Genomic DNA, 23,660 nt, shown 5'->3' with positions numbered 1-23,660 from the left:
CTGTAAGATTTGGCATTTCTGGAAGCTCTGCCTTTCATTCTGAACAAACTGGAACTATTAAGCATCCTTTTCACCAATTTCTTTCTTTTGCTCGCTAGCTCTTTTGTTCTGCTTTTCTTCTCTTTCCCACACATCCAAACTAGGGCTGGTGTTAACAGATGTGAGGGCCAAGGCAGGAGGAGCAGGGTCTCTCACCTTTATTGATTTGCATATGATTACCTTTTTTTATAATCGTGCCTCAAAAAAGTTGACCCTAGTTATGTCACCAAAAGTCATTTTACCTGCTCCTTTGGTGGCTTGGTCTAGATTGCCTACCATGGATATAGTAGGAGAGAGTAAATACGCCTAAATTTTTGCACTTTCAGAACAATTCCCATCACTCTGAAACTCTGATTGAAAAAACTTCCTCTAGTATCTTTTACTATTAAAGCAAGTATAATCAATCTCTCATTGCTTGTCCTTTGACTTGACAACTTGAAGAAAGGATATGGCTGTCGCTAATGCCAATTGTAGTTGGACTATTGCAGTGACCTGAGAATTCCAGATAGAACTAATGGTCTTAGAAGCAATTTTTTAAGTCAGCTCTACTATAAAAAAGCAATCTCCTTTTGGATACATTAAGAGCTAACCTCATAAAAAATAAGTTATGTTTATTTTATGATTTTCTGGTACTAAAACAGTCTCTTCCCCATTTTAGTGTATCTCATAGACCTTATTGATTTCTAAAAATTCTCCATCAAAAATAGATCCCTTTGTTTCCTGTTAATATGAATGTATTATCAGGAAAGTGGCATCATTATTATTTAAATCTAAGTATTATTTGCTTGGTCAAAGAGGAGGGAGAGCGATCAGAGAGAGGGAGGGAGAGAGGAGCACACGGGACTGTGGTGATGGTGCACGGGTGCATTGGTGAAGGAAATTCTATGTGGACTACACCTGAGCCAGGGCAGATTGGGGGGTGGGGAGGGGGGTGCAAATAGTGTTTAAAAATGAACAATGATGTAAAAAATAAATTTTTAAAAAATTTTAAAAAGAAAAAAATTTTAAAAAGACAATTCAAAACACACAAAAATAAATAAAATCATGTTTTCATGTTAACTCCACAAAATGGGTTGAGCCCAGATGCACATTTGGAGGAAATGATGAAAGAATAAAATGTCTTTTCCAGGTGGATCGTGAATTTTTTCCAAAGTATTTTTTCAAGTAATTGTTTAATCACAGTTTAAATTAAGATAACTCCTTTTTTTCCCCCTTCAAACCATTTGGGATTTGTTAAATAGGAAACTTACTAGTTAAAATAATTTCTAAACCTGACATTGGAGAAGCAAAGCTCTGTTGGACAAATATGATGATTCAAAGGAGAGTGTCTGCTGGGTTTGGAGGGTGGACCTGAAATATGGGCTCTGTCTCCACTAAAGTCTATGAACCAATTGATTGACTGAAAGGAAATTTTTGAAGGTTAGAACATGCCAGGTCTCTCATGCCAGTGTGATATAGGATTGGGAAGTCACAAAGGGCTTGCCTTCTAATTTGGAATGCTTCCAAACATCTCATAATTCTTGTTACCTTTAGTTGAGCTTCTTGAAAGATTCTCCACCATTTCCTTCCTTAGCACACTGCTGGAAGATTCCAACAGATGGCTCCATTCAGTGCACACATGTAGCCTGTCTCCTTAATGAGACAGGGCGACTGTTTTAAGCTTGTTGCCTGTCACCAGCTCTTAGGATGGATCAAGGAAAAAACACACAATCATGATTTTGTTTAGTAGAAATTACTCTGGGAATTCAGAAACGCAGCATGAAATAAACTCAACCTGAAAATTGCCAGAATTGCTAGTACTTGCTTACTATTCTGTTGTAAAAATTGCTTTGTGTAGTTGAAATGACCACAGGTTGGTCAAGATCTTGGATTTATTTGACCTCTGAGTCTATATATATTATTACATATTATATAATGATATATTATTATAATATTATATGGTATATCTTATATACTCTGTGTGTGGATAGATGTTATTTTTAATAGTTAACAAAAAACAACACACAGAAGTCAGTGGAGCTCAGTTAAGGGAAGGAAGACAGCTGGTTTTCAAGGAAAGGTCTCTCTCCTAAAATCAGAATTCCATAGCTATGGTAAAAATTGGAAAACTAAGACACAAAAAGTGTAATCATCTAAGAAAGAAGTTCCATTAGCTGTCTAGGAAAACTTAGGACCAAATAGCTTGAAAGACTGCCAAAATTCTGTAGCACACCATTTGGCGAGGTAAGCCATGTCCAGGATTGTCATTTTTGTCACTTTTGTGTAAACAGATGACATCATTTTTCACTTTTTGAGGCCAAATAACTGACTCTTGAAGAAAAACATCATCCTTGCATTCTGTGGATAGCACAGTGCTCAGAGTTTAATAGACAAAAGCTTCATGCGTATCTGTTGACTGTAAGTGTACTATATACTTCACTAAAGAATACAAGGTTTTGTGTTTTTACAAATGACTACTATCTATCATTCCAGGGAATCCTCCATAGTCTCCAACGAAAGTTTACTTTTCTCAAGTGGAGTCTAGGATATCATTTATCCTTGCTGTAGGTATGTGGCTGGATCTCCTTTTCCAGGGCTTTCACTCAGGCGGTTTCAAACCAGGGCCAATTGCACTTGCTCTTCTTACTCTTCCCTCAAGGCATGTGGCAGCTTTGCCTAATGACTGAACTCTCAATTAATCCTGAGCAAAGCAACTGAGGGAGCAACTGGGATTCGCTCACATTTTCAGGGCTACCACTCTAAATTCTTAGCCATTTTCCATTACTGCCAATGTGAGGCATGGTATCTTCCCACTAATTAATAGAGACCTTCCTTAGTGCCCAGCTACTACATGATTCCCATGCACCATCTGGAGAAGTGTCTGGATGCCGGAGAGTTTCTATTTTTGTTAGGTTCTGGCATTGCATTGACATTCCACTAAAACTGAGCCAGAAGTCACAGAAAATTTGAATTGTGCTCTTTTTTTTTCACCTATAGCTACTACATTAACTTGATAAAGAGCTTTTACATCCTCGTATCTATTTTGCCACAACGGAAGAGCAAGACAGGAGCCAGTTTTCAAGGAAAAAATAATTCTTGAGTGTAAATACTGAGCTTCCGGGGCCAGGGTCTCATGTCTGAAGGAAGGCTATAGGGGGAATTATTTTGATACAAACACAGAAGGCTGACTGAGTTGCAGCCTAGTTAAAAATAAGAGGCATTGCTTCCCCACAGTGGGTCATACTTTGAGTGGAGGAGAGCAGAGGTGGACGAGAAAGGAAGAGCATTTTCTTCTTTCAGAAGAAGAAAATCTTTAGATTGACATGCCAACTTATCTCACCTAAGAGGATGTGGCCACCTTAGTTAGGCCAAGGTATGGAAGCAACAAGCTTAGGCTCTGGAACTGGGATAATGAAATTCAAATCCATCTCTTCATTTACTTCTTTCATGGCTTCGGACAAGATGCTTAGCATCCCATGTCTGCTTCCTAAAATAATAATATTTCACCTCATAGGATTTTTGAAAATTAAATGAGATAATATGTCAAAAGCTCTGAGGGGCCTCCCCAGTGGTGCAGTGGGTTGAGCGCAGCGCTGTGGAGCTGTCCGCAGCCTCTGCAGTGCGGGTTCAATCCCAGCCAGCCAGCGAAAATCCCACATGGCGCGGCAGACCTCTCCTGTCGCATCCACTGCTCCCCCAGCAGTGTATTTCAGTAGATCTGCCTGTTCTGCTCCCCACTCTGTCTCTGGTGAATCCTCTCACCCTCCCGTGCCTCTGGCCTGTACCCCAGCTCTTGTATAAAAAATAAATCTTTAAAAAAAAATAAAAGCTCTGAGAAAGTATGGGGCACATAATGAACCATTGTTATGTCTTGGCTGACCTAGAGTCTTGGTCAAATGATTTGCCTCATCTTTAAAATGAAAATTATACCCACTTGTAGATCCTAACTAGTAAATATTAACTCAATGTTAATATGCTGTCAGTCCAGAAGACTCCAGGGAATGAAAGCAAGCGTCTGAACAATGGTGCTGAGACTACATGCCTGAACTTAGACTCCCCTGAGAAAACTGGGAAGGTGGTTTTAAGAAAAAAAGATAGGTAGGACAGGTGGCCCCTATTTGCACTGGTGACTGATTTCCTAAGATTTGATTCATAAATTAAAATGAGCATCCAGTGCGAGGGTTTAAGTCTCAGCACTATGAAGCTATCAGCAGCCACTGCAGCACCACTACACTCCCCGGCCAGGGAGATACCCACATGGCACAGCAGACCTCTCCTGTCTCACCTGCTGCACCCCTCAACAGTGTGTTTCAATCAGTCTTCCTGTTCTGCTCCGCACTCTGTCTCTGGTGAATCCTCTCACCCCCCACACCTCTGGCCTGTACCCCAGCTCTTGTATGCATAAATAAATAAATCTTTAAAAAATAAAATGAGCATCTGTATCACCAGTGGCACTAGAAAATATTTCGGAGCCATGACCCAGATATCTGTGGAACTCAGGGTGGATTGTGAATGAGTGTGTGTGTGTGTGTGTGTGATTCCAAAGCTAATTTTAATGCACACCCATGGTTTGATGAGCTTTGAAATCCCAATTTCATGGCTTCTCTCTGTTAATATCAAACAATAAGAATAAATTTAATTTCTACTTGACCTTATAATTGCTATAATTTTTCTCCACATGTCCTCTTACTTGTTCTTTGATATAACCAACCTCTAGAGCATCAGATATTCTTCCAACAAGACATATGGAAGTTACCTGGCTTGTCAGAGGTCATTCTGGAAATAGAGTTCAAACTTTTAGAGATTTTCTACTTCATAAGATAATCTATTCATTAAACAAACAGAGATCACTGTTAGAATAATTCTGGCACCCCTGGCAAACATTGGTCTATTTTCTGTCACTATGCATTTCCTGTTTCTTGATGCTTCATCAAACTGTTTGTTTCTGGAAATTTTACCATTTCTTCTCGAGGCATTACCATCATATAAAAGTAGATAAGATCATTAAAATCTTAAAATCATTAAAAGAAAATAAAATTACAGGTCAATATCCTTGGTGAACATAGATGCAAAAATCCTCAAGAAAGTACAAGAAAACTGAATTCAATGACTCTAAAAATATCATGCATCATGAACAAGTGGGATTTATCCTGAGATACATGGATGACTCAGTAAATGCAAATCAATAAATGTAATTGAGACATCACATTAACAGAATAAAAGATTAAAGTTATTATTATCTCAATAAATGCATAAAAGGTTTTGAAAAATTCAATACCCATTCATGATAGTCTCCCAACAAATTAGGAATGGAAGGGATGTGTACCTAAATAATAAACATCACATATGATACGTTCACAGATTACATTATACCCAGTGAAGTTGAAATCTTTTACTCTAAGATTGGAACAAGACCAGGATGTGTTGTTCACTATTCAGTCTATAGTGAAAATCTTAGCCAGAACAGTTAGCAAGATAAAAAAAAAAGACATCTAAATCATTAAAAAGAAGTAAAATATTGTATGTTTAAAGATGTGATCTTATATACAGAGGACAGTTGAAAAATGGTTAGAACTAATAAATACACCAAATAATAAACTTGCAAGAATTTGAATCATTGTTCCCTTGTAAGGTTTTTGCTTTCTAAATCCAGTCTATGAGATGTTTCCCTACTAAGGTGGGTATTATGCTAGATTTCTCTAAAAGCTTTGCAGTGTTAGCTTTTATGTTTAGCTTCCTAATCCATATCAAATATTTTATGTATATGATGTAAGTACAATTAAAGGTTCATCTTTTTCCATATGAATATCAAATTCTTCCTGCCACCCATTTGTTGAAAAGACTGCTCTATCACATTGAATTGTTTTGTCTCATTGCTGAAATTCAGTGTTGGCTATATGATAATTGTCTATTCTAGAGTCTTCATTCTCTCCTATTTAATTCTATTATTATGCTCCTACAATACTGTTCTGATACTATAACTTTGCAATAAGTCATTGAGTCAGGAAGCATAACTCCTCCAACTATGTTTTTCATTCCCAAATTGTATCAGTAATTTTAGATGATTGATATTTCCGCATAAATTGATGTATTCAAATATCCTATTTCTTCATACACCAGGTTTGATAATTTCTGCATTTCAAAGAAGTTATCTATTTCATTGAGGTTGTTGAATTTATTAGCCAAAAATCCATAATGTTAACTTACTATCCTGGAGCACACAGAGATTCCAGGGGTTACACATGTGTGGACACATTGATAAAGGGGAGGCTTGGATCCATATTCTGGGCTCAGCTGAGTCCCCAGAAAAGCATACTTTAGAAGAAGATCTACTCTAGTTCTAAAAGCAATGATAAAACCTAAAGCCAAACCCCAGCAGAATTAAACTGATATGCCTGCCAGGTCCTCTGCAGACACTGCATAATACTGGCACAGACAAATACTTGGCCATAGGTTTTGAAGGGGACGCATTTATACATCCCTGCACAGAGTTCTTTTCTCTGGACTCTGCCTTGCAGATTTCAGATGAACTCCCTGAGCAACAACTTCTGTTTCCTTCACCCAGAGACAAGCTCACTGAGCTTCACTTCCCTTGCCACTGTTGAGAAAGTGTCCTCAGGGAGAAAGATTACTCATATCCTTCTCTCAACAATCAAATCACCAAATGCCTAAAAACAGGTGCTTCATATATGATGTCCAATTTATCATTTTTATGGCAGGAGTGTATGTCTACTGTGTCATAACTGGAATTCAGTTTACACTTTTGAACAAAGATATTTATTAAATAAATAAGTACAATGTAGACATTCTCATACTTTTTTAGCCTATTAAATTCAACATCCATTATTGAAACTTGGCACTATGGAAAACATTGTTAGGAATCAAATATGAGTAAAGTAAAATACCTGCTCTGAAAAATCTCCCTGGTCAGGGAGGTAACATACAGTCACATGTCAGTGGTTAATAAATGCTTCAAAAGGCCAATGAGTTCACAGAACACAAGGAGGATGATTAATTTTGACATGAGAATGATAGTGGATGAGTAGTACTTTGGAAAGTTTCTTAAAGAAGTAATCTTTCATTTTGGTATTAAAGAATGGTAGCCTACATAACCCCCCAAATATCCTCTTTTTGTAAACTTTAAAAATATTTTATAGGCTCTGTGTCTTTTTTGCAAGCAGATACTATCCTTACTCTATCATTAGACTGCAGATAGTCAAATGAATTGACTTTTCCTGCAAGTGGATTAAATGAAATGTCAAGCAATTGGACTATTTTCTCTATCTGGCAATATAATTGGGGAATGAAAAATATCCTTAAATGTAAATAAGCAGGAGGTAGGAGGTGGGTGAGAACTAACAATGTTTATGACTTGTGTAAGCAAAGGGATTTAATATGGTTAATACATTAGAAATCCTCATAAGAACATATTTTTTTTAATCTCGGCTTATCACACTGTGTTTTCCTGAATGAAAACGACTCAAAACTTTGCCCATTTACTTTGTCCATTATCAGCTAAAAGAGCAGATAATTTGGAGCATCTCTAGAAGTTATTCAAAACTAAATTGCATGTCAGTGCAGATAATTTGTATCTGACTTTGAGTCATGCACTTAACTTGACAGGTATCTCTTATCCCTCTTGCTTTATTTCAGTACCATAGACATGACAAGTGTTAGTGGTTTTTTTTTTAAGCAATTGCCATATGTTGGGACCACTTTTCCCTTCAAATTCTCCTTGAATCCCATTTTTTTCTCCAAATCCCTAATAAACACTTGAATGTAGCAGTTCTCAAAACTCTTGGTCTTAGGTCTTCTTTGCACTCCTAAAATTCCCAAAAATGTTTTGTTTATGTGCGTCTTCTCTGTTGTTGTTAATATATTAGAAATTAAAGCTAAGAAATTTGTTTAGCTATGTTAATTTTTACTGAGGCAACGTTGCTATACAATACTGTGGCATTGACTTTTTGGGGTTTTTTTATTGTACAATTTTTTATTGTGGTAACAGAAGAATTTTTAAAATATTTATTAATTATTGTCAAATAACACTAGCAAAGCACTACATATTAATATAGTAACATTTTGTGTGTAAAGAAACTGTATCTTACAAATTAACAAACAGTGAAAAAAGAGTAATATTGCTTCACATTTTGGTAAATCTCTTTAAGCTGCATAAGACAGCTGGATCTTCATATCTGTTTCTGTATTCAGTCTACCCCAATAACATACTTCATGTCATCCCTGGAATGTTCCAGTGTACATTTGAGAAAGTATGAGCATGAAAAGGCAAATAATAGCCCCATATAGTTATGAATATATTTTTCACCTTGGAACCCCTTTGAAAGAGAGCTCTGAGGACTGATTCTCTAATGCAACTTCCTTCATTCCACACTCGATGCTAGTCTCATTTCTATAAATATTCACTGAGTGAATAAAGCCCTTTAACATATCCTGAATATAACTCATAACTGCCTTGAAAAGCAAGACTGTACCACTGACTGTTCTGTGACCACACACTGCAGAGGCTCCTGGGTTACCATTGTGTTGAATCTAGATGCTTCTGCCTGATTTCTGCAGTGTCCTTTTATCTCAGCCCCCTTTCTAATTTCATCATGTTTCCACCCAAGTTTTTGTGATCCTCCTTTACATGATCCCTTCACTTGTAAAGCCTTCTCCTCCCTGTCTCTGAGGTCCAGAGAGTATCCATTCTTTAAAGCCACTTGCATGGTTATTATCAAATCTTTCCTCGCTGATACTTCCCTGCCTCATGAATATCTCGCTGGCTGTCTCCTCCAAGCATTATATGTTGTGAATTACTGGGGCTCTCTGGATTACTGGTTCATAATGAATCTTGGCAGCATGGAATAAAGTCTAATCTTTTCCTCAGAAACACATCTTTTTTGTACAAGAATTCACTTTGTGCACTAGGGATCATTCTTTTGGGGATGCCTCGAATGCACTTGTCTCTGTATTTGTTTTTTTCTTCATCACTTTCCATGTTTATGTGCAATTGACATCTTTATGCCTGCCTTGGGCCTTCCAGGTTTTGTAAAACTTTCTGAAAACTTTGTCATCAGTACCACTGGTACAGTTGGAAATTCATGAGTGGTTCCTATTATTTAGCTTTGGGAAGACTTTTAAGGTACATGCCATACATTTATTCCTTAGGATAAAACTGTAATATATGATCTACTATAACCCTAAGCCATATCCTAGTGACTAGTTGTATCACTCAGTTAATAGTTACACAAGTGTTCACATGCTCTTGGTTATAATCTTCTGTGATACTAGCTGGAGACTTGAATGGGCAACTGAATTGCTATACTACTAACCAGTTTAAAGCAAAGTGGAGTTTTGTTCTCCCAGATCCTAGGTCCATGGACCTAATAAGTCCCATAAAGAATATGTGCTTGATCTTGAATTCAGCAGAGTCATTGAAATGATTTAATCAAGTACAATATGATCAGCTATGTTTTCTCAGAGTGTCTCTGGCTAGAGTAAAAAGTAGGTTGGAAGGAGGTAAAACTAAGCAAGAAGTTCAATTAATAAGCAGGAAGCCTGGTTAATAAGCTGATCCAGGGCCTTAGCGAGAGAGGGCAGTGGTCTGAATAAGGGTGAATGGTGACAAGGAGAACGAATTTAAGTGGTGTAGACTGGATGGCTGAATACAGCAGAAGAGGCTGGAGAGTGAAGGTTTGAGGATGACACTGGGTAACAAGGGAAGGTGTGTCATGTACTCAGAATGGAACAGAAAAGAGAGAGTAGGTTTTGTGAAAGATGATTTCTCTTTTCTTATGTTAAATGTAAGTTGGTTTGGGACATCAGGAGAGATGTCTGGTGATAGTTATGGTTGCAAAACTGAGGCACAGGAGCCAGACAAGGTCAAGGATAGAGATTGAAAGCCATCAAGGCAAGAAGAAAATTGAGGTCATGGAAATGGATGAGCTTCCGTGACCTCACCGTTCCTCCTTAATGTACCAGACAGTTCTCAGTGGAGACTGCAGGAGACCGCATTAAACTTTGAAAAGACTGAAGATGCCCAACACTGAGACACCTCAATGTTGCATTCACTATGAGAGTTGGAGGCGAGGTCAATTCTTTTTATTAAAGGTGTCTGTAATCAAAATGTGCCATATGCTATAGCAATTTAAAATTAACAAGGACATTTCCCCAGTCCCTTCCTGCATTTTAAAAGTAGTCTGCCCGAGTTCTATTTAGAAACCATGTTACAGCTTCCAAAAAGGCATCTTTTAAAATAAGCCATTAAAAATGCTGTGTGCCCATTTTGACAGTTTGAGTATAGTCCTGGTAGAGTTCAGGCCCTCTGCTAGGCTGGGCAGGACAGCAGGGCACCAGAGGCATCTCTAGCTGTGGCTCCACCCAGGCCAGGAGCTGAAAGTAGAGAGGAGTGTTATTCTTCGTGCCTCTTAAACAGCTCAACAATGCCCCTTGAGGATGGTGACAGCATGGGGCACTTCCCTCCAGGTGACCCAGTAGCTAGTGAGGGTACCTGGTGTGTCATTTCCACATAGAAAATTGTCCAGGGTACTCAGATTAGGCTTATTACAGTCAGTCTTAAGACATACAGGCCAGACAATTCACCTGTGTCAATCCTGAAAGACTCAAATGGAATATGCCTGAAACTTTCCATTACATGTTGAAAGGACACAGTCCTGAAAAACCCCCAAGCTTCCTCCCGGGGTAACTGATTTTTCTGTTTATGTCCCTGCTTCGGATTTGTGGTGTTTGACCTTGGAATCCCACCCCACAGATCTGAGAGCTGCTGCTGATTGCTGCATTTTCATTACAGTCTTCAACCTGTCCTATAATACCCTATAAAAAGTCTTTATAAGTACTGGAAGTAATAATTTTATGAAGTGCCTGCCACTTAGTGATAAAAAATTATCTGTAGAATGGTTTTGCTTTTATGTAAATATGAACGTCTTAAAGATCAGGAAGATAAAACTGTTGGAATGTGAGTTAAGACAGACTCTCCATTTAAGAGTGTATATCCAGCTGTAAGTAATTGAAGCAAGGGGTTTGTTTAAAATATCATTTGTTTCCCATCAGCAAATGTCATCCTTTGATTCAATAAATGTGTATTGAGAATGGTGTTGATCGTTGAGAGGGATAAAAATGGAGGATAAGAGTGGTACGTGTTTTTCACTGATTTGAAAGGAAACCGGCACTCCGTGTTTATAGGAGCATTATTTACAATAGCCAAGCTACAGGAACAACCTAACTGCCCCCTCCCCCAAAAAAACACAAGTAGATCAAGATCTGTATACAGAATATCGTAGTGGAATACTACTCAGCAATCAAATAAATAAATGAATAAAACTCATGCCATTTGCAGCAACATGGACAGAACTGGAAGGGATTATACCAAGCAAAATAAGCCAGAAGGAGATAGATAAAATACCCGATGGTATCGCTTATAGGTGAAATATAGAAAAGCCAAACAAAGGATCAGAGGGAATGGAAATAAGGGAATTGGGCCTGGGAGGACACAATGGACTATGGTGGAGGACTGTGAGAGCTTTGGGTGGGGTGGCTATAGTGGGGGGAAATCCTGTACTGGAGGCGGCTGTTGGAAATTCACATTGCAATTTAACAGGTATTTATCGGAAATACTCATAATTTGCAAACTCCAATGACAAGAACCATTTCCATTTTCCTGAGTCCATCTCCAGTGTCTACAGCCATGCCTTCTAGAGGCTGCTAAGCATTTTTTTAAATTAAAGTGACATTATTGACAACACTGTGAGTATTTCAGGAATAATTGTCTCCCCTCAGCAACAGAGTACATCTCACCACACCCACCACCAAATGTCCCATGACCACCCATTACCCCAATCAGCCCTCGACCCATCTCACTTCCTCTCTCCTTTGTAACCACCATTCTGTTGTTAGAGTGTAAGGGCTTATTTTTGTTTTATTTGTTTGCTTTTTCATTTTCTATTCCACAAATGTGTGAAATCATATGGCATTTATCTTTCCCCTTCCCATTTACTTGATTAACATAATTCCCTCCAATCACCCTTGTTGTTGCACATGGCAAGATTTCATCTTTTTCATGACTGAGTAGTATCCCACTGTGTGTATTCACCACATCTATGTCATCTCGTTTGTCATTATACATTGCAGGAGTTTAACTAGGATAGAACTTCTCCCCAAAATGACCCCTTTCCTTGTCAACTTAGGAAAAGCAGGGTCCTTGACAACAGTAGCCATAGGCCGCACCTCCTTGTGCCTGGAAAAGCGGCAGTGCTCCCATTCCACACTAGGCAGTTCCCAGAGTAGCCAGCACCCTGTTCCACCTGGTGTGCCTCCTTCCCCCGCTCACTGCACCCTCCTAGGCCTCTGTCCCTCCTCACCTTGACTGCTACTTAGGCTTCCTGCTGGAAAGCTCAAAAGACTCAACATATTAACTCTCTCAAGTGAGCAATTACATTACTTCCCTCCGAGACACAAAATGAGAACTTTACAAGTTCAAGCCCCACTTAAAGAGGAGAAGAGAGAACAGGTGAGAGCCTTCTAAAGTGCATTGAACTAACAGCTGCTCATCCTGTTCATGAATTTGACCCTGTCATCATGTCTCTGGGCTAAGAGAGGGTCAACAGCCAGAGGCCCAGCTTGTTCTTGGCAGCTAGGAGCCAGGGGTGACCATCTTCTGTGTTATCAAGACTCCTGTGAGAAGTAGGAAGAAGCTGAAGATCTCTTCCCAGGAACGTGAATCTCTGAATACAAACAGACTTGAATTCAAGTTCATGGGATGTCTAGCCATTAACCTTGAGCCAAGAGCCAGGGTGTGCAATCTGCAGTTAATCCAGCATCCTTAGAGATTCCTGGCCACCATTCCAGACAGATCACCTAAGGACTCCAGTGTGGCTGAGAACTGCCCAAAGGTGGCCTCTCAAGCAAGTCCCAGTGACACAGTCCATCAGCAGCCCAGCACGGAGCCATCTGGAAGACTCTAGGATGACAGTAGACTTGAGTCTGCCCTTTACATATGATTCCTACAGTGTATCTCTGGGGTTTTATTCAGTGGGGCAGAGTTTTCTTTCAGGAAAAGATATCAACTGGTCTGAATGTTACTTGGCACTGGAGTTTCTTGGCTTGGGGAGCTGGATGGCTCTTTGTGTGACAACTTGTGTCTGTCCTTTGTCCATTGAATGTGTCCCAGTCACATCGGACTTGTATCACATGCCCAGAAGAGGCCACTAGTTGGACAAGGAAAAACAATTAAGGATTATGTTCTCCCAGGATCACATAGCATTCATTTCTCATTTAGAGGACTCATTTTTTTTTTTCCAATGGAATCATTTAAACTCCAATTTTCAGAATGTGATAGCCTTCAGATTAGCCCTTCCAAGATCATCACCCACAAGTTCTTTTTCCAGTGTCTGAACAGTACATTTGACATTTTAAATGATGTAGTTATTGATGATGCTACTGTCCACCCCCTCATTTCTCATTATCTGCGCAAAACGGTTGTCATCCAATGACAACAGCTAGGCGTGCTGCCATTAACATTTCCCCTGCCCTTGTGGGATTGCTGAATGGCACAGAGGATCAGAAATGGAAAGGGGTGACATAGACAGAGTCTAAGTCCACCCCTAATTGAGCCACAAAGGAGCAGGTGATTTAGTGGAAACCACATCCCCTCCTCGCCCTTATTATCTTTATCGGTAGAGGGGAGGGTGACAGTGTTTGCTCGCCTCTAAATTTCTGCCAGTCTTCACATTCTTGGCATTCTGTGACTCCAGCTAATTAAGATTTATCACAACCCAATGTCTTTCAAAGCTGTCATTAAGATGTCAAGTTTTCAGGTAGATAAAAAGAAGCGTAGAAACTGGGAGGCTAAAGCCAAGCAGGTGACTCATAGCTTGCTGTTCCACACTGAGTCACCCCGATTCTGGAGGAAAGAGTAGAACTACGAGGAGCTCTCTAATTACCAGCACTGGGTTGAAATTTGAGAACTCACTTTCATTGAGTTTTAGAGTGAACCGAAGCAGTGAAGTGGTAAACCCATATAAGAGACAACCAAACAAGTGGTTTCCTCTTGTATTGGAGGCACTGAGGGCAAATGTGGCTGGAACTTCCTACCTAACATAACTACAGTGGCCAAGCCTTTGCTGGTAGAGCTCCCAGTGTCTCCCTTCAGTCTACAAGTAAGCCTCAGATCAGAAATGAATGATATGGTCCCCCTAAAGAGACTTCAGTGGCATCATTTAAAATCATCAGCCTCAGGGCTTCTCTGGTGGTACAAGGGGTTAAGTGCCACACTGTGAAGCAATCCACAGCCTCTGCAGCACGAGTTCGATCCCCAGCTGGCCAGGGAGCAACCCACATGGTACAGCAGACCTCTCCTAACTCAAGCCTGCTGCTCCCCTCAGCAGTGTGTTTCAGCCAGTCTGCCTGTTCTGTTCCCCGCTCTGTCTCTGGCCTGTACTCCAGCTCTTGCATGCATAAACAAATAAATCGTTAAAAAAAATAAAATCATCAGCTTCAATTTCCCCTTGAAACCTAGTGGCTAGGCTGTGGACATGAGGATTCCGAGTGAAGCACTGATCAGCATCTGAGGGTGAGGACACTGATGAGCCCAGAGATAAGACCTGCACTGTGCATCTCAGTCTGATCAAGCTTTGGCTGGTCAGTGTCAGATATTCTGCAGCAATCAAATAGTGGGAGGAAACACTATGAAGGGAGGAGTCCCTAGAGGCTTGAGGATTTTCCAAAGCCCCAGAATTCAACCAAGCCAGTTCCCATGCAAAAGATGACCCGACCTGAAAGGCACAGGGTTCCAGAAATTACTCCAGGAGCTGTTTGGTACTCTTTAAGCAGAGTCTGGACAGAGGTTGTTGGCAACAAACGTGCAGTGGCAGGAGAAACAAGAGTTCATGCGAATATTCAGAAGTCAGGATCTCTTATGATACATCATCCAAAAAATAGTGTTAGATAATAGATGATGCAGCAAGGAATAAAAGATAGCAAAATACCTTCACAGAAACCCATAAGAGTGAACAGAGATGAGCCCCCCCCCCCACACACACACACACAAAAGGAAAGACACAACAGAATAAAGGCAGGGGCAGAATGAGAAGTACAGGGCCAGAGAGTCAGGCAGAGGAGAGGTCAGTGACAGGATACAGCAAAGTAATGGAGCCTCGTTCATTCTGCAGAAATTGGGGCGATGCTTCCCTCATGCCAGGATTAGGTCTGAGGCTCCAGGAGAGAGCAAAATTGACACTCTACCTGTTCAGATGGAGTTTACCACCTAGTGACTGGGTCAGAGGTGTCCGTCCCTGAACCAGTGGGAGGGAGCTGCGGCTCCATGCCAGGAGGGTGGAGGACGAGGAGAGGCGTGCCATGGCCTTCCATTCCACAGAGCATCACTGTCATCAAGACAGAAAGGACCTAAGGAGAAATGGAGGTTGGAGATAGAAACAGTGGGGAGTTCAGAGAAAGACGGTGCCTGCACTGGAAGTTTGGGGCAGAGAAAGAGGCAGCAAATGAGGAGACCCTCCCAAGGACCAGCAAATACAGGTCTTTCCCAAGACTGGCCCCCAGTCTTCCCAGAGAAAAAAAAATAAGGGAAGTTTGAGATCTGAGGATGTGAATAATGCAAACCATGAAGAAAATAGCCATGGTCTTTTCTCACCTGTAATTCCTGAAGGAAATGCAGCTGTGAGTACCTCTCCCACCCCAGCCGACCGGAACCTACCAAAAGAGAATCATCCCTACAGGAGGACAAACACCACGGGCAGGAGGAATGATGTCGTGAGCCAGCCTTGGGGGTGTCAGGCAGGTCCACGTGCAGGCCTAGCCCCACATTTAGTGGGATAAACCACATGGTGTCGTTTCTGGAAAGGCCCAGAAGAATCTCCCACTTCACTGTCCAAAAAGCTACCATCTAGAAATCTGCCTGGATTAACAAGCCAGTATCCTTGGAGGGTTAAAACTGGAGACATCTGACACTCCAAGGGTATATATTCATTTCAAGCCTCTCCCTTCTCACATACGCTCGGCTGCAGTGAGAAGATGCTTCAAAATTGCATATACCTCCGAGATTGTGGACACACAGAGTTAGAAAGCCCAACAGCTCAGCTCTGGGTTAACCAAACCTGGATTCCAGGGGAGTGCAGGGTCAGAGAGGAAGAAGGACTAATGAAGGGACTATTTTTTTTAATGCAAAACTGGACTTTGTTAGCAGAGTGTCCTTGAAGGAATCATGGGAAATTCCAAGGCTCCCAAATCATACATTTTTTTTTCATTAAAAATTTATTATCACCATAATGTTTGCCTTACAAAAATTCAAAAATCATTGTCTTTTACTTACTGTTGTGGTAATATTGGTTTATAACATTGTGTAAGTTTCAGGGGTATGGCTTTATACGTCAGCATCCATGTATATTGAATTGTGACACCACCAAAAATCTAGTTCCCCCAGCATACAGTTGACCCCCTTTGCTCACTTTACCCACCCCATCCCAATTGCCCTCTGATAACCACTATTTTGTTGTCTTTTTTTTTTTAATTGAAATTCTTCAAAGATGCAACCACCACCTCGCTAGCTGATTTACAACTAGTGAAATCCCCAGACAAGGTAGTTTTTGGTGTGCCCTAATCATATACCCTCATTAAGTCCAGGCCATCGCCTGCCTTAATGAAGCTGGTTCCCCTCATCATGTCACTGTCACTGTTCGAAGGAAACATTGAACAATATATAGGCATCATAATCTAAGATGATTTTTTTTCTGGAACTGACTCACACAAAACCACAGTCATATTGGCATTGGTCATCTTCTCTGCAAAGTTTGAAAAGGCATCTTTCCAAATTAGCTTCCCCCAGCTGTGCACTATCACTCCCCATGCCCCAGCCTCCTCCCCAAGAAATCTGTAATCTTATTTTCAGATTCCAAAAAGGAACATAGCCCCTAAAATAAGGCTGCCCAATTTCAAACCCCAGCTCTATGAGTAACTATTAACCTCAATAAACCAGTCTTTTCATTTGTAAAACAGGCTATTGAGTGGAGATATTAACACTTCAAGTTACATTTAACAGTGATTAATTTATATGTAGTGTGCATAGCACAGACCCTGGTTCAAACCAAGCACTCAATAGGAATTAATTTTATTCTAATTACAGGACAACGTTTTAAGCCTTGAGGGTCAAGAATAATACTTTCTTACTTAGCAACCATTGTGTGTGTGTGTGTGTGAATTTCTTCAATATATTGAACTTAGACATAAGTGCTCACCCACCCACCATGCCATCTAGTCTTCTTTGGTTTTGCAATATTTAGTTTTATTTTTTGTTTATATTTATGAAGTCCTGCAGCAACTTGGAAGGATCTAGAAGGGCTTATACTAAGTGAAATAAGCCAGAAGGAGAAAGATAAATACCGGATGGTGTCACTTACATGTGGAATATAGAATAACCAAACAAAGGGTCAACAGATTTTAAAAACAACCTTTGGAAACTGACCATAGATCTTTGGTTTTCAAAGGGGTGGGGGGAGTGAGAGGGATAAGAGAAGGGGGTTAGGGGAGAACAGTAAACTATGTGAACTCTGTGTTTCCAGCAGTGGGAAAGCTATAGTGACTATACCTGAGGGGGCGGAAAATCCTATGCTGTCAAAACACTAGCAAGAATGTAAAATAACGATTCTTCAATAGCAATAAATCAAAAATAATAATAATTACTATGAGGTTTGCTCCTAAATTTTAGGGCATTGTTTGCTAGATTGGATTTTAAACACACCAGCAGTTTATCATGATTCTGATGGGATTATAAAACAGAAAAAGAAAGACTTAATCAAGAAATTATACTGAAGTAAAAGAAAAAAGTTACATTAGAAATTACCCATCAGGGCCTCCCTGGTGGCACAAGGGGTTAAGTCACTGCACTGTGAAGCTGTCTGCAGCCCCTGCAGCACAGCACCAGTTTGATTCTGAGCCAGGGAGCTGACCCACATGGCACAGCAGACCACTCCTGACTCACCCCTGCTCCCCTCAGCAGTATATTTCAGTGGATATACCTGTTCTGTTCCCCACTCTGTCTCTGGTGAATCCTCTCACCCCCTTCTCCCCACCCCCCACACATCTGGCCTACACCCCAGCTCTTGTGTGTATAAAATAAACCTTTTTTAAAAAGAAATTATCTCAGCAATCAAAAAAGATAAACACATGCAGCTTGCAGCAACAAGGATGGAGCTAGAAGGGCTCATGCTCAGCGAAATAAGTCAGAAAGAAAAGAAAAATACCGGATGGTCTCACTCATAGCAGGAACCTAGAAAACCTAAATAAGAGACCAGGAAAAAGGCTAATAAATACTAAGTAAAAATCAAAATCAACAAGCAACTATAAACCAGAGACACACTACGGGGTGGGGGAGGGAGGGGCGGGGAAAGGAAAGACTAGGGTCAAAATTGGGGGGGGGCAATTGTATGGGGAATATAACCAAAATGAAAATGCATACAATGTGCAAAGATGAAAAAAATGTAAGAATTATATAAAATAAAATATTGAAAATTAAAAATAAATAAATCTTTTAAAAATAATTAAATAAATTAAAAAATATATAAAACAAAAAAGAAAAAAAGAAATTATCCATAACCTGAGACCAAAAAGGGATGCCAGGGCTGCTCCAAAGCCCTCAGGAAGTCCAGTCATTCCCCTTATTCAAGGAAGAGAACTTCCAAGAACCTCAGTGGATGCCTGAAACCACAGATCGTGTCAAACCCTGTGTATACTGTTTTTTCCTATCTATACATGCATACCTGTGATAAAGTTTGATTTATAAATTAGGCACATTAACAGTACAGCTAACAATAAAATAGATGAATTACAATAATGTACTATAACAACTGTTAAGTGAATGTGCTTTCTCTCAAAATATTTTATTGTACACAATATTTTTGGACTTCAGTTGACCATGGGTAACTGAAATTGCAGAAAGCAAAACCACAGTAAGAGAGGACTACCATGTTCAGAAGCTATGACTGAAAACTGGGGGAAGAAAGATAAGCAGGAAGGTGGAAGGAAAGTCCAGATGCTGTTTTACAACCTATCTGTAAGGAATGAAGAGAGAAGGTTGGGATTTTGTAATTTCTAAGCTTTTATACTGAGAACTACTGGAACTCTGCAGAGCAGAGAATAAAGAACTGTGAGTCCTAGACACCTTTTCCATCATCATATTGGTACCATATTGGAATGTCACTGTTTTGTGGTGACCTCTCTGTAACCATCATTTAATTTGGAAACTTGATTTATCAAATAAGATAATCCCTGTTTGTTTCTGCTTTAATTTTCTATGATTTTGCTATTTTGTTGCCAAAGTGATAATTACAGTAGAAGAGGTTAAGATCTCTAAAAAGTGATTCCCAGCTTGTAAATTAGCAAATAAGATACAAGTAGGTAAAGGACATGAGAAAGGGCATTTTAGATATAATCACTCATTTTAGGACAAAAAAAAAATATATATATATATACACATATGAGTAATGACTCAGAAGTTTGTAATGAGTCTGACTAGAGTATAAGTATTAATGGTAGAAAGCTAGATTAGGCTGAGTAGAGTGGAGGACCTTGAACATCAAGCAACTGACAAGAATTTAACAACATCTGGCAGCCACTGAAATACCTTAAGTAGGAGAGTATACTGTAATATCAAAAGTCATCCTCAAAGTAATTGAAAATCACTGACCAAAAGCTGGCACAGCCAATATTTTGTAAACATGCAGGGAATTCACATAAAAATCCAGGATTCATTTATTTTACATAATTCTTAAATAATTTTTCATTTTTGCACTATGTATGCATTTTCTTTTTTTTTTTAAGATTTATTTATTCATGCATATAAGAACTGGGGTACAGGCCAGATGTGCGGGAGAGTGAGAGGATCCACCAGAGACAGAACAGGGAGCGGAACAGGCAGACTGACTGAAATACACCGCTGAGGGGACCGGCAGGCGAGACAGGAGAAGTCTGCCGCGCCATGTGGGTTTCTCCCTGCTGGCTGGGATTGAACCCGCGCTGCAGAGGCTACGCACAGCTTCACAGAGCAGTGCTCAACCCCCTGCGCCACTAAGGGAGGCCTGCATTTTCATTTTGGTTATATTCCCCATACAATTCCAGAAATACAGGATAATAATGAATGAAAAAAACCAACAGTGCATTTTTTGGTGGTGGTTCTGCACTTTAAATTCTTTCTGTGTCTTAATATGTGAATGTTTTAAACTTCTGTAATCACATTGCCTGTAATAATTACCAGTGTACTTGAGAAAAAAAATCCAGGCTTCAGTATGTGTCTTATCTAATACTACATCAAAGAAAAAGGGAATATTGAGGTGCCCCAATTTTAATGTGGATTATTTGAATGGATTCCAACTTATTGTAAGTTCAGGCATAACAATGTATATATGTAGACTCAGCTTCAATTTCATGTCTTCATTAGTTAAAGCTTCATCACAGACATCAAGTGATATTTTATCATTCAGAACTGGTGCAAATCTACCCAATGGATCTGCTTCCATAATTGATGTACCTGTGGGCCAGGTGAGTATGGCCTTTGAGAATATTACAGGAGTTTACAGTCTCAGGAGCTTGTCAGTCCAATGTGAGAAACTCATGTTTACTTAGAATCATTAGAAATTTTTAAAGACATAAAAACATACTTAGTGGTCTGTTGCTTTGGTTTCTGAACTAATTTACCTGTTGGATTATAAATAACATATATGAATCTGTGTGTTTTCTTTCAGGCTCTTTCTTCCCTGAATCCAAACCCTCAGAAACAGTTTTTAAAATAGCATTTTGGCTTGGATACCTGAACAGCTGCATCAACCCCATCATCTACCCATGCTCCAGTCAAGAGTTTAAAAAGGCCTTCCAGAATGTCCTGCGAATCCAGTGTCTCCGCAGGAAGCAGTCTTCCAAGCACACCCTGGGCTACACCCTGCACCCGCCCAGCCACGCCCTGGAGGCTCAGCACAAGGACTTGGTGCGCATCCCGGTGGGGTCAGGAGAGACCTTCTATAAGATCTCCAAGACCGAAGGCGTCTGTGAATGGAAGTTTTTCTCTTCTCTGCCTCGCGGATCCGCCAGGATTACAGTGCCCAAAGACCAGTCAGCCTGCAGCACCGCCCGGGTGAGAAGTAAAAGCTTTTTGCAGGTGTGCTGCTGCATGGGGCCCTCGACCCCCCGCCTGGAAGAGAACCATCAAGTTCCAACCATTAAAATCCATACCATCTCCCTCAGTGAAAATGGGGAGGAAGTCTAGAGGACAGGAAAGGTCAGAAGGGAGAGGTCATGATCCCAGGCACTCACTCTGCTTCCTACACAGGCCACTTTTCCCTTCCTACGTGATGAGAGAAAACCATTAAACAAGAGGACCCTCTGGGAATGGGGTCGGGCAGGAGACCCAACTGATGGGTGGGAGGTGGTGGGGGCGGGTAGGGCTCAGGGACGAGGGAGGGTATCACACACTGTCCAATTCAAAATGACAGTGAACAGCATTTCCTTGAGACTCATGCTCTCTTGGTCATCCTCTGAGCCCACTTTCCAGGTCTGGGCCTTTCAATGAAAAATACCATGGGAAATAGTATCACACACCATCCAAAAGACTATAAATATAGGAATATGATTTCATCATGAATATTTTGAGCACACACTCTAAGTTTGGAGCTATTTCTTGATGGAGTGAGGGGATTTTATTTTCAGGCTAAACTTACTGACAGCCACATTGGATATTTATGGGGAAAGGGCCGGGAGAGGAAGAGCCTCAAGATGGTGGCCAATATCCAAGCATATTATTTTTAGAGCAAGCTTTAAGCATTTAGAGCAAGCACCATTTCTGATATATCCACTTTCTCAGCTTGGGTAAAACCTGACAGTGAGACTTACTTGTGGCTGCAATTTGTCCAGACAGAGCTTCTGTTCTGTAAGGATAACTGAGGGGCATCCATTATGTTTCCAGCGTAATGGAGGCACTTTCTCTAAGCCTGGGTCTAGAATGTTTTGACAGAACCCATTGGGGAAAGGATGGCTTTTCCTAATGGAAGACAGTAGAGATGAGGGTCATTTTTTTCAACTTAACTACCAGGGACAAAATTCCATTAAGCAGTTCCATGATCAGATGGAGAAAGGTTTCTTATGTAACATAATTAAATATCAAGAGTTTAGGGTAGACTAGGCACTAAGATAGAAAATATTTCACATCTTCTTTGATGTGGTCTAATAAGACCTGTGCCAGAAATCCATTCTGAAATTCAGAACTTATATTTTGAAAGGTATTATCTTCATCTACATTGTTTTCTCCTCTGCTTCACTATTGCATACAGAATGTTTGTCAAGGTCCCCAATACACATGCAGTGTGTTGGAATCGGCCTTGTGATCTGTCTTCCTGAACTTTCAAAGACACAAATGCTTAGTTTGGGAGGATACTCACTGATCACCAAAGAACCATCTAAAATAGAAGTTTGTAAACAGTTCTGACAGAAGCCCATTTATTCCAGTAAAAGATCCAGTAATCCAGTAATTTATCTATTTTGATTTTCTGCCAGAACTTGAAGAACTTGTTAATTTTATTATGTATACCAAATTTGGGGGAAATTATTAGCTCAGTATATTACTAAAAATTAATATGGTAACTATGGAAAACTTAAAGCATTTTCACATTCCATGTTAAGAACTTTAAATAGAATTTATGTTTTAGAATAATTCTTAGCTAGAATTACTGTTCAAAAACTATAGACCATTTTTTTGAACTCTGCCCAACTTGGGATATTTCTGTAAAAATTTTAAAGCAGATTTTAGGTAGCATTATTTAACTTTTATGACAAAAGTAGTAGCCCCAATGTCTTTTCCTTCTTCCTTTGCAACAAAATGATAATTTCCCTAAGTCCTTCTTAAATGCTAGTATCTTTTGTGCCTTGCCAGGGAAGGCATGTTTGCATGTATATTTGAGTTTTGTTGGTGTATGTTTGGAGATAGAATACTACTGCTTTCTCAGCCCTTCTGGCAAATACTCTACCTTCTGTTGGCCAGCTAGATATGCTGCCTTGTGTTCATAATTTTTATTCTGGCACTTACATGTTGGCTGGAATTTTAGACTCCTCAGGTTGCATGTCCCATATGGCTCTCCCCAATGTCTCAAAGTGGTGTCTGAATGTGGAGGTGGGCATCTAAAGAATACTTAAACATGCAAACCTCTCTCCTCTGCTTTCTTGATAAGAAAATTTCATTCTGAGCATCTTAATTTAATTGAGAATATTTCAGAATCTGAATTTAAAAACCACTCTGCCTGAGCCCACCCCCCTTGCAGAAAGAGCACTTCCATGAAAAGAAAAGTCTTTCTCCAGCAAAACATGGTTCCATATTAGAGATGATCTTTAAACATCTTTACAGGCTGATTTAAAACTTATATATTAGGATATTTAAGATCACCAGAAAGTTAGCATTCATGCCACATCTAATCAAAATAAACAACTAGAAAATCTTTTGATCCTCAGATAGCAATCATGACAATTCATGTAAAACTATCCATAAATAGTATCTTCAGCACTTTAACATGGCTTTCCTTTCCTATAATGTAATATTAGGTCTAACATCAATTTATAAGAAATTGATAATATTGCCCAAG

At 39.9% G+C, this 23,660-nt stretch overlaps 1 protein-coding gene across 1 annotated transcript in view; it reads left to right on the top strand.

Annotated features, from left to right (window-relative positions):
* ADRA1A (adrenoceptor alpha 1A) overlaps positions 1–21,298 on the top strand; it is a gene marked incomplete at both ends in the record, with an annotated part of 56,198 nt that extends 34,900 nt beyond the window's left edge. Inside the window, one exon of the mRNA XM_084244871.1 lies at positions 20,781–21,298. Coding sequence (XP_084100997.1) covers positions 20,781–21,298 — 518 coding nt within the window. The remainder of the gene's footprint in view (positions 1–20,780) is intronic.
* Positions 21,299–23,660: the final 2,362 nt, after the last annotated feature.

This window comes from Talpa europaea (genome assembly GCF_964194135.1).
Source record: "Talpa europaea genome assembly, chromosome: 10".
NCBI classification, from domain to species: Eukaryota; Metazoa; Chordata; class Mammalia; order Eulipotyphla; family Talpidae; genus Talpa; species Talpa europaea.
The sequence above is the reverse complement of the archived record's forward strand: the minus strand, read 5'-3'. Positions and strand labels throughout refer to the sequence as shown.